Here is a 15,664-nt window from a genome sequence, read left to right on the forward strand (position 1 = left end):
GGAATGGTATGGGGGCATCATGTCGCATTTAGAGAGCCCCTGATATGCCTAAACAGTAGACACCCCCCCACAAGTATACCTGTATTGGATTTGATCTAGTGTTTTCCTTGTATGTGAATTTTATAATGTGTCATATGCAAATTGTGTAGAGTGCATCAAGTTGCCACACATGAGATGTGTAGCTTGCAACAGGTTGGCATACGTGAGTAGTGTACAGTGCATCAGTTTGGCCTATGATAGTTGTGTAGCAAGCATTAGGTTGGCATACGTGAATTGTGTAGAATGCATCAGGTTGGTATATGTGAGTAGTGTAGAGTGCATCAGGTTGGTATATGTGAGTTGTATAGAGTGCATCAGGTTAGTATATGTGAGTTGTATAGAGTGCATCAGGTTGGCATACGTGACTTGTATAAGTAAAAAATTAAGTTTGTAGTCCATGGATTTGTGGTACAGTTTGAAGCATTGTTTTAGACAGGCCAGTTTGTCGGGGCAGGTGTCGCATTACCAAATGGTGTCCTTTCTTATCCTCCTTCTGTAACACAGTCGGCACCTTTTTTACAAACTTACTTTCTTTGGGGCTTTAGGGACCTCACCAAGCAAATGTTGGCCTGCTACAATATGAGCACCTTCAGTTCCAGAAGTACTTGATCCTCTCCTTCCTGACTGCCAAATATTAGGCCCTTTATCACCCTGTCCTGGAACTGAAGGTACAACTTAGCGGTGTAGCCTGCACCTCATGATAGCACGAACGTGTTGTACATTGCCATCTGTACGATGTGCATAACCAGCTTCTGGCACCACACCTTGTCTTTTCTCATGGCACTGTACGGCTGGAGGACTTGATCAGAGAGGTCAACTCCCCTCATCTTCTTGTTATAGCCCAGAACTCAGTCTAGTTTGTGGACCTGTGTAGAGGTATCTCGTACAATGGTGGGGGTGCTGCCATCACAGTGTATGGTGGTCAAGTAAAGGACATGTGTCTTGTACTTGACCACCAGAAAGTTGTCGGTACATTGGAATCTGCTCTCACCCTTCCTGAGCATCTTTCCAATTAGCGTCTTAGGAAGGCCTTTCTGATTTTAGGGGACAGTACCACAGGCTGCGGTAGCTCGCGCAGAGAGGGACTTGTATAAAAGTTATCTACACAGAGCAGTGGGCGCACCAAATCCCACACAATTTTCCCACTCACTCCCAGGACAGGAGGGAATTCAAGGTGTTGATCCCCGCGTGTCCTTCCCTTTATAAACTTTAAACCCGTGGTTGTATCCTGAGGTATTCTCTCACAACTTGTTGAATTTTATTCCATACCTGGCCCTCTTACTGGGCAGGTAGTGTCGGAATTTGAGCTCCCCCTTGAAATGTATTAGGGACTCCTCCATGCAGATGTCCCTTTGGGGAACGTACACTTCAGAAAACTTGCTGCTGAAGTGATCAATGGCCGGCTGAGCTTTAAAAAGTTGGTCAAAGTTGGGGTCATCTCAGGGAGAACATTCGTTCATTACTGTTGTAATGTAAAAATTTGTGGATGGCCTCAAAACGTTTAAGGGTAATAGCTATGCAATGCAGAACAGTAGAGTGTTGTATAAAACATCCACACTCCAATATTGCCGAAGTTCTGGCTTCTTCACTAACCCCATGTGAAGAATAAGTCCCAAAACATCTTCATTTCTTCTGCGTCTACAGTGGTCCAGTTAGAAACTGAAGTAGTGATGTTTTAGGCCAAGATTGCTGGATGTATAAACTTGTCTCAGCCTCTATGAGGCTTACAAAATCCTCAGAGAACATGAATTTGAAAAAGTTTATTTCTGTGAAGCCAGTGGTATCAAATTGGATTCCTGATTGTTTTACAAAATCAGGAATCTGTGGCTCATAATATGTGGGGTGTGAGGTCCATACAGGGTCAGTAATGGTGGGCTCTGGTTCATTATACTGGGGAATCTGTATGGCGGTTCGGTATCACTTGAGGAAGACGAGGAGGATGGAAAATAAAGGATAGTGGCATCCTCTTCCTCACTATCAGGAAGGCATATGGTTCCTTTGTTGAATACCATGATTGGGACGAGCGGGCCATTTTTTAACGTATTTGGTGTTTGTGTACCAAATTTTGTTCAGGTGTGCGTGTATGAGTGGTGTAAACTTTTTTATTTGGAAGAGAAAAAATAAGAAAAATATCTAGAAAGAAAAATATCAAAATAAAATATAAATAATATAAAAATTTGGTAAAATGTAAAACAAATTTACTACAAGAGTGACAGTAAAAAAACAATTACTGAGCGTCCGCAACTATGTGACATAACCATGACTATATTCAGTAAAAAATACTGTAGTAGTTGCCAATTACTACAGTATATTTTTACTGTCCATAATCTAGTCCTATCAACTAATCTAAATTGTTTTATTTATATTTTTTTTAAACAAACAAAAGAAAAAACAACAACCGGAGGCTGATTTGTAATATGTTTTGTTGATCAGTACTCAAAGGCTGGAGGATGCATGCATGGATGTGATTCTTTTTTTCTGCTTTGATATCTGCCACTAACCCTGACTATATTTAGTAAAAAATACTGTAGTAGATGCTGATTTCTACGGTATATTTTTACTGTCCCTAACCTAGTCCTATTAACTAATCTAAATTAATTTTAATTCAGGTCTTTTTTTCACAAAAAAAAACAGCCGGAGGTTGAACAGTGATGTGTGTCACTGAACAATGCTCATCGGCTTTTAGATGCACGCACGGATGTGGTGCAAATAATGGATAAAAAAATATACAGGAAAAAAAAGTGCTGGCCAGAAGCGAACACTGATGCCATTCAGTGATGTGGGTCTGATCAGCTGCTCAGTGGTTGCAGGATGCATGCATGGAGTGGTGCAAAGGGGTAGGGGAGAAAAATTATTTAGGGGAAAAAAATCTTGGAAAACAGTGAGCATGACGGCAGATCAGTGATTTGTGTCACTGATCAGCACTCGGTGGCTGCATAATGCACGCATGAAGGTGGTATAAAGGGTGGATAGACAGGGACGAAAATAGTCCTGAAAAACAACAAGCATAGACACTGATCAGTGATTGCATCACTGATCAGCACTCGTTTGCTGCAGGTTGCACAAAGATAAAAAACTGCCAAAAAATGAGCAAGCAAGTACTGATTTGCTCTCGGCAGCAGAAGAGGTGGTGGGGAGGGGGTTTGTCAGAGGAGGAAGGGGCAAAAGGGTGGGAGAGGGGGATTAGAGTGTATTAGGAATAAGCTAGGGATCAGTAACAGATCAGGAACATATTCTTTCAGGAATCACAGGAACACCAACAGCAGTGACAGCACAGACTTCAAAAAGTCTGTGGCACCAAAAGGCCCAGCACAGTGCGCCAGAACAACAGTATGACCGCTCTGCACATGTCCAAAGCTAGAGTTAGGTAGTGCATGACGGTCATACTGAGGTCAGATCGTCTATGCGCACTATGATTGGTGTGATCAACGTCATCATCCGATCGCACCAATCAGAGCTGGGCCTGGTGACGTTGCCATTGCTAAGCTCCAGCCTATGATTGGTGCTGTTACAACACTGATCATAGGTCAGACATCAGTGGTTTAGTCAATTTCTTTACCTGAAACACTGAAAATGCTGTGACTGGCTGTTCAGAATTGAACAGCAAATCACAGATTCGTAGTTGCGAAGGGGAGAACAAAATCCACCGTTAAAAACAGCAACTTTAATGCACCTTAATGTGATTACCTAGACTGTGGTCCCAATGCCACATTTTAGCCATGACGTACACAGTACTTCCAAAGTTGGTAAGTACTTACCAACCATGTCGTACTGAATACGTCCAAGTTCGGGAATTATTATTATTATTTATTATTATAGCGCCGTTTATTCCATGGCGCTTTACATGTGAGGAGGGGTATACATAAAACATACAAGTACAGTAATCTTCGACAATACAAGTCATGACTGGTACAGGATGAGAGAGGACCCTGCCCGCGAGGGCTCACAATCTACAATGGGATGGGTGAGGATACAGTAGGCGAGGGTAGGGCTGGTCATGCAGCGGTTTGGAGGATCGGTGGTTACTGCAAGTTGTAGGCTTGTCGGAAGAGGTAGGTCTTCAAGTTCTTTTTGAAGGTTTCCATGGTAGGCGAGAGTCTGATATGTTGTGGTAGAGAGTTCCAGAGTAGAGGGGATGTGCGGGAGAAATCTTGTATGCGATTGTGGGAAGAGGAGATAAGAGGGGAGTACAGAAGGAGATCTTGTGAGGATCGGAGGTTTCGTACAGGTAAGTGCCGGGAGACTAGGTCACAGATGTACTGAGGACTCAGGTTGTGGATGGCTATGTATGTCATGGTTAGGGTTTTGAACTGGAGTCTTTGGGTAATGGGGAGCCAGTGCAGTGATTGACAGAGGGGAGAGGCCAGGGAATAGCGGGGGACAGGTGGATTAGTCGGGCAGCAGAGTTAAGAATAGATTGGAGGGGTGCGAGAGTGTTAGAGCGGAGGCCACAGAGCAGGAGGTTGCAGTAGTCAAGGCGGGAGATGATGAGGGCATGGATTAGGGTTTTTGCAGATTCTTGGTTGAGGAATGTACGGATCCGTGAAATATTTTTGAGTTGAAGTCGGCAGGAAGCGGAAAGGGCTTGGATATGTGGTTTGAAAGAGAGATCAGTGTCAAGGATAACCCCGAGGCAGCGAGCTTGTGGGACTGGAGAGAGTTGGCAGCCATTTACTTTAATGGATAGGACTGTTGGGGGGTCGCGTGAGATGGGTGAAAGATGATTAATTCTGTTTTGTCCATATTAAGTTTTAGAAATCTAGCGGAGAAGAAGGATGAAATAGCGGACAGACATTGAGGGATTCTGTTCAGTAGGGAGGTGCTATCTGGTCCAGAGATGTAGATCTGTGTGTCATCAGCATAGAGATGATACTGAAAGCCATGAGATTCTATGAGCTGTCCGAGGCCGAAGGTATAAACGGAGAAGATCAGGGGCCCTAGGATTGAACCTTGCGGGACTCCGACGGATAGGGTGCGCGGTGAGGAGGTGACGTGCGAATGGGAGACGCTGAATGTCCGGTCTGCTAGGTATGACGCCATCCAAGATAGGGCCAAGTCTGTGATACCAAGAGATGAGAGGGTCTGTAGTAATAGGGAATGGTCCACTGTGTCAAAGGCAGAGGACAGGTCCAGGAGGAGGACAGAGTAGTGTCGCTTGGCCTTGGTGGCTAGTAGGTCATTGGTGACCTTAGTTAGGGCAGTTTCAGTGGAGTGGTGTGGCCGGAAGCTGGATTGCAAGTGGTCAAGGAGGGAGCAAGAAGAGAGGTGGGAGGATAGTTCAAGATGGACGTGTTGTTCCAGTAGAATGGGGTTAAAATAGTCCTAAGGCATTCTCTGTTCTGTATAAAACTTGATTGCAGTGCTTCGTGTAAACACAAAACAAAACTATCCTTTTTGACATGCAATTTAATATATTTAATATTACATGTAAAGAAAATATGCAGTCATGTTGTAATGCCAGCATTGCTGCATGGATGCCGACATACTCACAGAGGTGGCCGCCCAGCCATGTGCTCTGTTCCGGGTCTCGTCGTGCCTCCTGTGTCCCAGGGCCTGTGCACACCGCGCAGGTCTCCTAGCAGCGCGCTTAGGGTGCGCATGCATGCTTCCTGTCTCTTAAAAGACTGCACGCACTTGATGTGTCCCTAGTCAATAGCTGAGAGGCACTTATGACTTAAGGCATCTTCATCTGTTGGAAGGTGCCTGAGTTACATTAGTATTTTGTTAGTCTGCAAGCTGCTAAGTCCATTGTCAGGTTCTTGTTCCAGTACCTGTCCCGTTACCCAGAACCTCAACCAGCACTTCCTTTTTGAACCTGCCTAGTCTAAACCAATACCTGCACGTGCTACCATCCTGTCTAATCCCAAACCTATACCTTGAATCCGTCCTGTTTGATCCTGCCATTTGGTTCTGCCTGAAACCTGAGCCAACCCTACAGTCCTGAATCTCTTTTGTCTGAACCAGCTCCAATATCCATTCTGGCATTGATCCTGTTTCTGCCCTTCCAGCTACTCCAAGTCTGTCACTTCGTACCTGTCACCTTGGGGTCAGCTGCTGCAGTTCCAGGGTCTATCCTGGAGTGGTACCTGACGAACATCTGCGGCTCAAGTCTAACCACTCCATCAGGGTCTGTAGTAGAACCAGGTGGTCGATTAATTACGCCCTTCCAGGGTCTGTGGTGCAGTGAATAAAATGCTTATGAATAAAAAAAAACAAAAACATGTTTATGAAAAAAAAAAAATACAATTTGACGACAACGTTTACCTGTCATTGATTTTTTTTCCTGATATCCTGCATATTTTACAAGTATCACTCTTCTTATAATCGATACTGTGGACCTGCATGTAATATTTCATAAAAGTTCAGCCTTTTTAAGACCCCAAGCTCTAGAAACATAGCCTTAGGAGGATTTCCCGCAATAAAGCCTAATATACAGTATATTGAATTTCTCAGTCATACAACAGATGTACTGTACCTGTGATACATTGATTCAGTCATACAACAGATGTAACTAATATACATTTTTGCTAAAATATAGTTTGCTATATTCTTTATGTATAGTACAATTAATTAATTATTACAGTTGGTAAAGAAGTGTGTGGTTTAAAGAAAGGTAAAGAACTGTGGTTGACAGAAAGGTTTGACATCAAATTCTAATTCTGCAATAAAAATTCAGTAATATGAAAAATACCAACCTGAAAGTACATATGGAACTATATTTACTTCCTTTTATATATGTTTTATCTTCAGATAAAAACACTCCCGTAACAGAACATATGAAGGCAGCTGAAAGCAAAATAGAGCCTTCATGGATGTCTATGGCTCTAAAGAAACAAAGAAGTCTTAAAGATCGTCCTGTCTCTGAACACCGCACTGTAAACCAGGATTCTGAAAAGCAAGACAAAGAAAGAGCAGAGGTAATATTCAAAAACTGTGTACAATTTTTTATTTTTTTCATTTGCTTAAATTATGGGAAAATATAGATTGTAAGCTTGTGAGCAGGGCCCTCATTCCTCCTGTTACTTCTGTACTGTGTTACTTTATGATGTCTTTATTGTCTGTACATGTCACCACTTAATTGTAAAATGCTGCTCAATTTGTTGGCGCTATATAAATAAAATTATTATTATTATTATTATTATTATTATTATTATTATTATTTTATACACTCCTGGCAGAGCACATGAACTTTTGCTCTCTTAAAAAAAAATACATCCAATACGAATAGAAGCTATGTCTAGAAATATGAAACTTTATTGAAAAATGTTCATAAAAACATGAAACCATATAAAAGAGAGTGGAGGACATGACAATTAGGTCACCACATCAAAAGGCAAATGGCAATAACAACAATTTAGATGAATATGTCCATGAAGTAGATTAATCATATCCATAGAGCACAGTAAATTGGGCCATATAAATATGTGCCAAAAGTTAATATGTGATTAGTATACAGAAAGAATGGATAGACTCTATGGAAAGAAATGGAGTAAATGCCCTTCACAGAAACCAGACAGGGGTAACAAATGTCAAAGGTAAATATGCTCTAACTGCACACGCATTTTTCTTCACTTCCAGCCTTGGGGTACATTTGTGTATATTACTGGTTGCACTTATACGTAATTACTTTTACATAACTTTGACATTTGTTACCCCTGTCTGGTTTCTGTGAAGGGCATTTACTCCATTTCTTTCCATAGAGTCTATCCATTCTTTCTGTATACTAATCACATATTAACTTTTGGCACATATTTATATGGCCCAATTTACTGTGCTCTATGGATATGATTAATCTACTTCATGGACATATTCATCTAAATTGTTGTTATTGCCATTTGCCTTTTGATGTGGTGACCTAATTGTCATGTCCTCCACTCTCTTTTATATGGTTTCATGTTTTTATGAACATTTTTCAATAAAGTTTCATATTTCTAGACATAGCTTCTATTCGTATTGGATGTATTTATCATTTGAAGCATTTGGTCTTCTAGGTATTCTTGTTTTTGAGTGTCTCTTAAAAAAAAGTAGCAAGTACACCCTAGCTGCTAACAGAATGTCATCCTGGTCTTTGTGGTCCAGTGGGAAAATGTCTTTTCTGCAGTTCGCACAAGAGACGATTGTTAAGGGCTCTCCTGGTAAGGTGGATTCTGTAAGCTGAAGGCCTGGGTGAGCAGCACAGGCTGGAGGTAATGATGCTTGTATAGCACCATAATATTCCACAGCACTTTACAAACATTAGCATCACTGTCCCCACTGGAGCTCAAAATCTAAATTTTTCATCATTTTGTCTTTGGAGTGTCGGAGGAATCCAGAGTACATGGAGGAAATCCACGCAAATACAGAGATAGGGAGAACATACAAGCTCCTTGCAAATGTCCTTGGTGGGATTTCAACCTATGTGTTTATCATTGAGGACCTAGACAGCAGGGTTTTCATGATGGCAGACAAACAAGCAGAGTACATAGCACTACTGAAGCTGAGGCAGGTGTGCAGATTGACACAAGAACAGTAACTGATAGGAAATTGATATGTTCCATCAGGGAAGCAGTTAAATCATAGAACTGCAGTCTGGTAAGTGTCTAGCAGGACATAAAAGTAATTAAGAAGTAAATGGGGTCTGGAATATTCCAGCGTTAATAGCAGCAATGTAACAGAAGAAAATTGAAAACTGTTGACACACTTGAAAAGATGTGTACTTTGATTGCAAAGGTTAGATGTGATTAAGATGAGAACAATTACTATGTGTTGTTATCTTGCATATTGAGATATAAACAACACCTAGTAAGCCAGACTGAGCTTGGAAATCATGCCAGTTGCAGCGTGTAAGTGAGGAGCAGCAGAAAGGATGGTAGATACCTGGATGGAGCTCAGCCCAGTGATGTAGACAAAATGTCCTGACCAACTTGAGGTAACTATGGACAATGCTACTTAACATCAAAAGCACACAACCTCTGACAAAGCCAGCCTTAAAAGGCCTATGATGATGATGATGTCAGATGAGTTCACCAGGTTACCCGAGAAATCCATCATAGACCACTTCATAGGGCCTGCAAAGAACGGAACAAGGTCCAGCACTTCACCAATATCTTGATGACTAAAGTTTGTACTTGAAGACTGATCACTAGATCACTCTCAGAAGACTTAGTATGGTACATTTGTCTGTGATGCTGAGTCACTTCTCATGTACAAGCCGTGAGTCGGGGAAGTTAAGGAGTAAGAGGTCATAAGCCAGGAATATACATCATAAACAGAGGAGTGAGACAAAGGCGTAGTCAGGTCACAGTCCGGCGTCAGAATTCTAGGAATGTAGCGGATCAAGACAAAGAGGCTAGGAAAAAGCAAATCCAAGGTCGGGCAACAAAAATCAGAATATAAGAACTGAGAGCACAGATCAAACACACACTAGTTGAGCAAGGCTACAACTGACAATGTTTTAATCACTGCCAGCCAGCTAGCCAGGTAATCGCTCGGAACGGGCGACACCTGGAGGAAACTGCACAGGCCTGGCCAGATTGGACAACTAAGCTGTCATTAACAGTACTGACAGCTCAGCACGCCCCTGTCTCAGATTGGGCAGCTGAGCTGTCATTCACAATCCTGACAGCTTAGCACTCGCCTGATGTTATATGGCGACTCAGCTGTCACTCGCAGTGTCCTTAGTAAAATGCGAGTGGTGGAATCGTGATTGTCCAATTTTTAATAATCTAGTGAATAATGAACATCCCTTGGCACCCATAAGTCACTTCTTTCTGTCTACTTCTATCCTAGGTCCAAGCAAACCAACAAATAAAGTAGCACTCTGAAGCACTATAGCATGTAAAGATTAAATAGATGAAATTTGAATTGCATTACTTATCTAGAAAATTAGAAAAATTGAGAAAACCTAGCGCATAAATTGGCCAATACATTTGTACCCAGCAGCCAGATTCTCGTGGCTGGGAAACCGACTTTGTGAATCTTCTCTTGGGCTAAAGCCTGCATTCATATGGGAAGGTAGGATCCTGCTATAAGTAAAAATGCCTGAGGCTGAGGGGTAGAGTTCGCAGTCAGCGAGCTAAGGTATACAAATATCAAAAGACTGACCGGCATATCCAAACAGAAAACAGGTGTGAACAGGTGCAAACTAAGAGTAGTCATCTCCATATATAACCAACAAATAAAGTAGCACTCGGTAGCGCTATAGCATGCAAACATGAAATATTTGAAATTTGAAATCCAAATCCAAGATCCAAGCTAAACACTAGCTGTTAAGATTTCATTTTGTTACCATTTGGTAAACTTCATGGCGCAAAAACATATAATAATGTTTCAAGCAAAAAGTAAGATACACTAGCTCTTATAATTCAGACAGCAACAAACAATTGTGGGCAGCTGCCAGGCACTGTCCGGCTCCGCAAGGCTCTGCACGGATCTGCACAGCGGGACTCTGCACTGCTCTGCAAGGCTTTGCACCTCACTGCACGGCTCCGCACTGCTTTGCACAGCTCTGTACGCCTCTGCTCTACACGGCTCCGCACTGCAGACTTCGTGGATCCACAGCAAATCTTCAGAACCCTGCCGAGTTACCATAAGAAGCTTTTAATCTTCGTGGCCCCGCCGAGCCACAGCAAATCTTCGTAACCTCGCCGAGTTACCATAAGAAGCTTTTACCACCGCCAGACGCTTGCTTCCGCGTGTGCTGCTGTAGTGGTGTGGGGAAGGTGACTTGACGGACAGACCTGACTGGAAGTAGGAGGGGACGATTTGTGCACTACAGACGAAGATTGGCAATGACAGAAAGGTAACAGCAGGGAAAGACAGAAAAGGGAGTGCAGTACCGAAATTTGACCACAAGATGGCAGGGGGGAGTGTAGTTCAGGACTTAACATCAGCTTACGGCTATAGAAACTGCTTAGTCATGGGGGGCGGGGTGATAGGAACCCAGGAGGGGAATTCCCAGTGAGAGAGGGGATAAATAGGACTGGTTGGGGTTCCAGAGGTTAGGCTAGTCCCGGGAGGAGCTCAGCAGAGAAAGACTCAGGACAGAAGATGGAGAACGGTGAAGAGCTCGACCAGGGGACTGACAGGAGAAGACAGTCAGGGGGGTGGCCCTGACACGACGTACCGCAGGACAGACGAGGCCCCGGGAGTAACGACTGGACGACGACCTCGGCAGGTGAAGCGCTGGCGGTAGATTGGTCTTGGACAGCTCCAGCAAAAGATCAGCAAGGGACGTCATCACGACTAAAGGAAAGGTGAGAGGTACCCGGACCTGGAAATGGAGAGCTGTAAAGGAACTGCGGTGCATGGCTAAGGTCGTCAGGAGGACGGCCAATAAACCCGGATCTGTTACAACTGAATTCTGCCTCCGTCTCGTCTTTGCATCGTCTGATGGTGGTAAGCAGTGGACCACCCCCCAAACCGGCCCCCTACCATATTTGGCGTAGTCGGCAGGATCGCCGACGCTAATACGACATCTTCCGCGGCAGGCCTGCGCCTGGAGAACCCAAAAGGACTTGAGATGCCCACCTGTGGATTACAAATTTGCTCACCTGTGGATTACAAATTTACCCGCCTGTGGATTACAAATTTGAGACTCGGTTCCGGATCCTGGGCTGTCTTCAGAAGATCCGGGGCGGTACCAGAAGCCGGACAACATGGCTGTGATACTTCAACGTCGAGAAGAGGCCCAGGTGTTCGCCGCTGCTCTGGATGGACTGGGGCTGACTCAAATTCACCCCTGGGGGAAGCAGTGTAGAACTGGAGACCGCCGCCCCCTCATACTGGACTCAGGAAGATGGGTGGAGAAGCCGACCATCACCCCACCCAGGAGCGGGAGTGGCCCAGGTGGGAAGGCCGGCTGCGGCTGTTTGGCGCCATTCGACTGCTGTACACCGGACGGGATGCGACGCTGCAGCTGCCATGGCCTCGGACGCCTGGAATGGCGGTGGCATCAAGAGGTCGAGTCTCGCTGGGAGACCTGCTTTCTGGAGCCATTGACAGCCCCCCGGACATCGAGCGGAGAGGAGGAGCGACGGCGAGCCCTGCAGGAGCAGCCGCCGAAGACATCGCCTGGGAACCTCTACACGGGACCCACGAGCCTGGAGGCTAGCCCTGCCAGACGGCGGTGTGAAGATCGAAGGTTGCGGGAGGAGTCGTGGGGTGGCCTGTCGGAGGCCACGGCGCCGGGGAAGGTGAGAGGTCCCCCGGCTCAGCCGGCGGCTCCGCGACCGGCCCCCTCCACCCGGCCTCCCTGCACAGCCTCCTGCGTTCCTGTGGGCCCGGCTGCGGAGGGCTCTGCGGCCTCCACCGGGCTGAGCATTGCCTCTGTTCATGTCCCTGAACCACCCCACCCGGCGGCGCCACGTCCGGTGTCGCCGGTGCATAATGCACCGGTGGCCATCCCTGCTGCATTCCATCTTGCGGAGGCCTATCCATCGTAGCCTGCCGCTGCTCCGGTCCCATCTGCGACTGCGGTTGCGGCCTGCTCCGCGGCCGCATCTGCGTCATTCCCGGAGTTGGTTGCAGCCTGCTTGTTGGGCTCTGCGGCCTACCCGCCAGGACCCGCGGCCGCCCCTGCCCGCTGCCCTGCCCCAGCGGCTGCTGGGCTGCCGGAATCTGCGGCCGCCTCTGCCCCTCTCTCAACCCCGGCCGTGTCCCGCCCACCGGACTCCGAGGCCTAAACCGGACCCTCCGTCTGGGTCGCGGAGGTCATACAGAAGGAAAAGGCCAGGGAGCGGGAGGTCTGGAACCTGCTCCATGAGAGAGGGGAGGCTGGCATGGCAGCTTCACGATCTACGGGGCGGCTCATGTACACCAACCTGGAGAAGGGATACGGGTTCATTCGGGACCTCGCAACCGGCCAGAAGGTATATATCAACGTGACTTCCATCCGTCACAGCCGGGCTTTGCGGGAGGGGGACTTGGTGTCGTACTACAAGGAGTACTGTCCCCGAGCTACTACATGGCAGCCGTAATCGCTGAATCCGAAGGTCACAAGCCCCCGTAAAAAGGACCCCTAGAGACACTCCCTGTATCCCGGGAGCTCCACGGCTGTGGGGCCCCTTGCTACCGGCTATCAGGAGATGGCCCGAACTGTCGGGATTTTGCTGTACCATTGTGCAGGCCATGAGGACAGTTTTTCATCCAGGTTAAGGAGAATGTTTTTATTGTTTGAACTTTTCTCCTGACATAGCAAAGATGTGGGGGAGGAAGTACTAATGCTAAAGGAAGGAGGAGTAGTTATATTTTGTTTTAAAGATGCTGTGAGAAAATGTTATGTTGAAAGAAAAGGAAAAAAAAGAAAAAAAAAAAAACGAAAAAAACGAACAAACAAAAAAAAGGGGGGGATTACTCCGGTTGAGTAACTCCTATTGTTATTAAAGTAGTGGTAATTATATATATGGTATGTTAAGAGTTGATTTAATGAATAGTGTGTGTAACCAAACAAAATGTGTGTAACAGGTCCCGGGTACGAGGTAAATGTAACGAAGACGCCGACCATGACTCTTTTAAGTGAAGGACACAGAGACGAGAGATATCAAACCAGACAGTGGTCCGTCAGTCAGGTCCCTGACACCACGGACACCCCAAAAGGACGGGCGGGCGCCAATGATGACCCGGTAGGCAAAAGGTCTCGCTCATGGCGTCCCGGACAGCTGCTGAAGGTAGTAGAAGGGGAGAGTAGTGGGAGGTACACGCCGTAGAGTAGTCTGGGTGGACCTCACCAACCTGAAAGAAGTTGTCATGTGGCGTGCGCGCCAGCAAGTAGCAGTAGGCTGCTCGGAGCATGGTGCTCCCGGTTTGGTTTGGCCCCCATGGGCGGCGGGTTTGGCCCAACAACTGGTCCAACAACAGACTGTGGACAAGCTTTAGGACGAAGTAAGTAGGGAGTACGATTGGTAGGACGACAATGGACAAAGGAAGGCGGGGTGTGGGGAAGGTGACTTGACGGACAGACCTGACTGGAAGTAGGAGGGGACGATTTGTGCACTACAGACGAAGATTGGCAATGACAGAAAGGTAACAGCAGGGAAAGACAGAAAAGGGAGTGCAGTACCAAAATTTGACCGCAAGATGGCAGGGGGGAGTGTAGTTCAGGACTTAACATCAGCTTATGACTATAGAAACTGCTTAGTCATGGGGGGCGGGGAGATAGGAACCCAGGAGGGGAATTCCCAGTGAGAGAGGGGATAAATAGGACTGGTTGGGGTTCCAGAGGTTAGGCTAGTCCCGGGAGGAGCTCAGCAGAGAAAGACTCAGGACAGAAGACGGAGAACGGTGAAGAGCTCGACCAGTGGACTGACAGGAGAAGACAGTCAGGGGGGTGGCCCTGACTCGACGTACCGCAGGACAGACGAGGCCCCGGGAGTACCGACTGGACGACGACCTCGGCAGGTGAAGCGCTGGTGGTAGATTGGTCTAGGACATCCCCAGCGAAAGATCCACGAGGGACGTCATCACGACTAAAGGAAAGGTGAAAGGTACCCGGGCCTGGAAACGGAGAGCTGTAAAGGAACTGCGGTGCATGGCTAAGGTCGGCAGGAGGACAGCCAATAAACCCGGATCTGTTACAACTGAATTCTGCCTCCATCTCGTCTTTGCATCGTCCGGTCGTAGTAAGCAGTGGACCACCCCCCAATCTGGCCCCCTACCACAGTGGTATTGTTGCCCCTTGTAACCGAGTTTGTAGACCTCGTCCGTTGCCCCTAGCAACAAGTGCCTGCATTCTCCACTACATGTGGTGTAGCAATCACCACCGGGTTGGGGTATACTCGCCTGGCAGCGATATAACAGACAGCAAGACTGTCTTTCCTTAAAACTTCATGTGGGTTTAGGGCGGCACGGTGGCTCAGTGGTTAGGGGTCCTGGGTTCGAATCCCACCAAGGACAATATCTGCAAGGAGTTTGTATGTTCTCCCTGTGTTTGCGTGGGTTTCCTCCGGGCACTCCGGTTTCCTCCCACATTCTAAAGACATACTTATAGGGAATTTAGATTGTGAGCCCCATCGGGGACAGTGATGATGATGTGTGCAAACTGTAAAGCGCTGCCGAATATGTTAGAGCTATATAAAAATAAAGATTATTATTATTATTGCTCCGTAAACCCCCAACATCACAAACAAAAAGTAAACAGCCTTTAGATCAGGCAAAACAAAATAACAATGTCCTGGATTCAGATCGCAACAGATCTCAGTCTGTGCGATACACACCACAAGAAGAAAAAAATGAAATCACAAATACGGATCTGAAATGTTTAGAGAAGGTGTTAAATGATGATTATTGTTGTGATGCTCTAAGTGTTAGTTATGTCTTGTGACAGATGCCGCCTTTACATTTGTGTTCATAGGACAGATTTTTATATACATGTTGGAGTTTGGATACTATTAATAGATGTTTTTGGATTCATTATTGCTTGTTAGTTGGTAAATCAGATTAGACCACTTTTTAATTCAGACCCCATATCAGACTCCCAAACTCATTCAAAACATAAACTAAATCCCTAAAATGAATTCAGATCCCAGAACCTTAACACTCTTTTATGTTCTAGACGAGACCCTGTCTCGTGATTCAGACCCCAGAGCAGACCCTAATATTAATTCAAACTCAAAGCCAGACCCCTAACATGATTAAGACCCTAGATACC

General features: G+C 46.0%; 1 protein-coding gene and 1 long non-coding RNA gene across 2 annotated transcripts in view; one reads left to right on the forward strand and one right to left on the reverse strand.

The window, feature by feature from the left end:
- Nucleotides 1-15,664, forward strand: part of CRACDL (CRACD like) — a 167,985-nt gene that overhangs the window by 149,198 nt on the left and 3,123 nt on the right. The window contains exon 9 of the mRNA XM_073590550.1: nucleotides 6,790-6,956. Coding sequence (XP_073446651.1) covers nucleotides 6,790-6,956 — 167 coding nt within the window. The remainder of the gene's footprint in view (nucleotides 1-6,789; nucleotides 6,957-15,664) is intronic.
- The window catches only part of LOC141101449 (uncharacterized), a 99,450-nt gene continuing 90,527 nt past the window's right edge, over nucleotides 6,742-15,664 (reverse strand). Inside the window, exon 2 of the long non-coding RNA XR_012234978.1 lies at nucleotides 6,742-6,927. This is a non-coding gene — a long non-coding RNA (uncharacterized lncRNA). The remainder of the gene's footprint in view (nucleotides 6,928-15,664) is intronic.

The sequence above is a fragment of the Dendrobates tinctorius genome, unplaced genomic scaffold (assembly GCF_039654945.1).
Source record: "Dendrobates tinctorius isolate UK_male_01 unplaced genomic scaffold, ASM3965494v1 ptg000117l, whole genome shotgun sequence".
Taxonomy (NCBI): domain Eukaryota; kingdom Metazoa; phylum Chordata; class Amphibia; order Anura; family Dendrobatidae; genus Dendrobates; species Dendrobates tinctorius.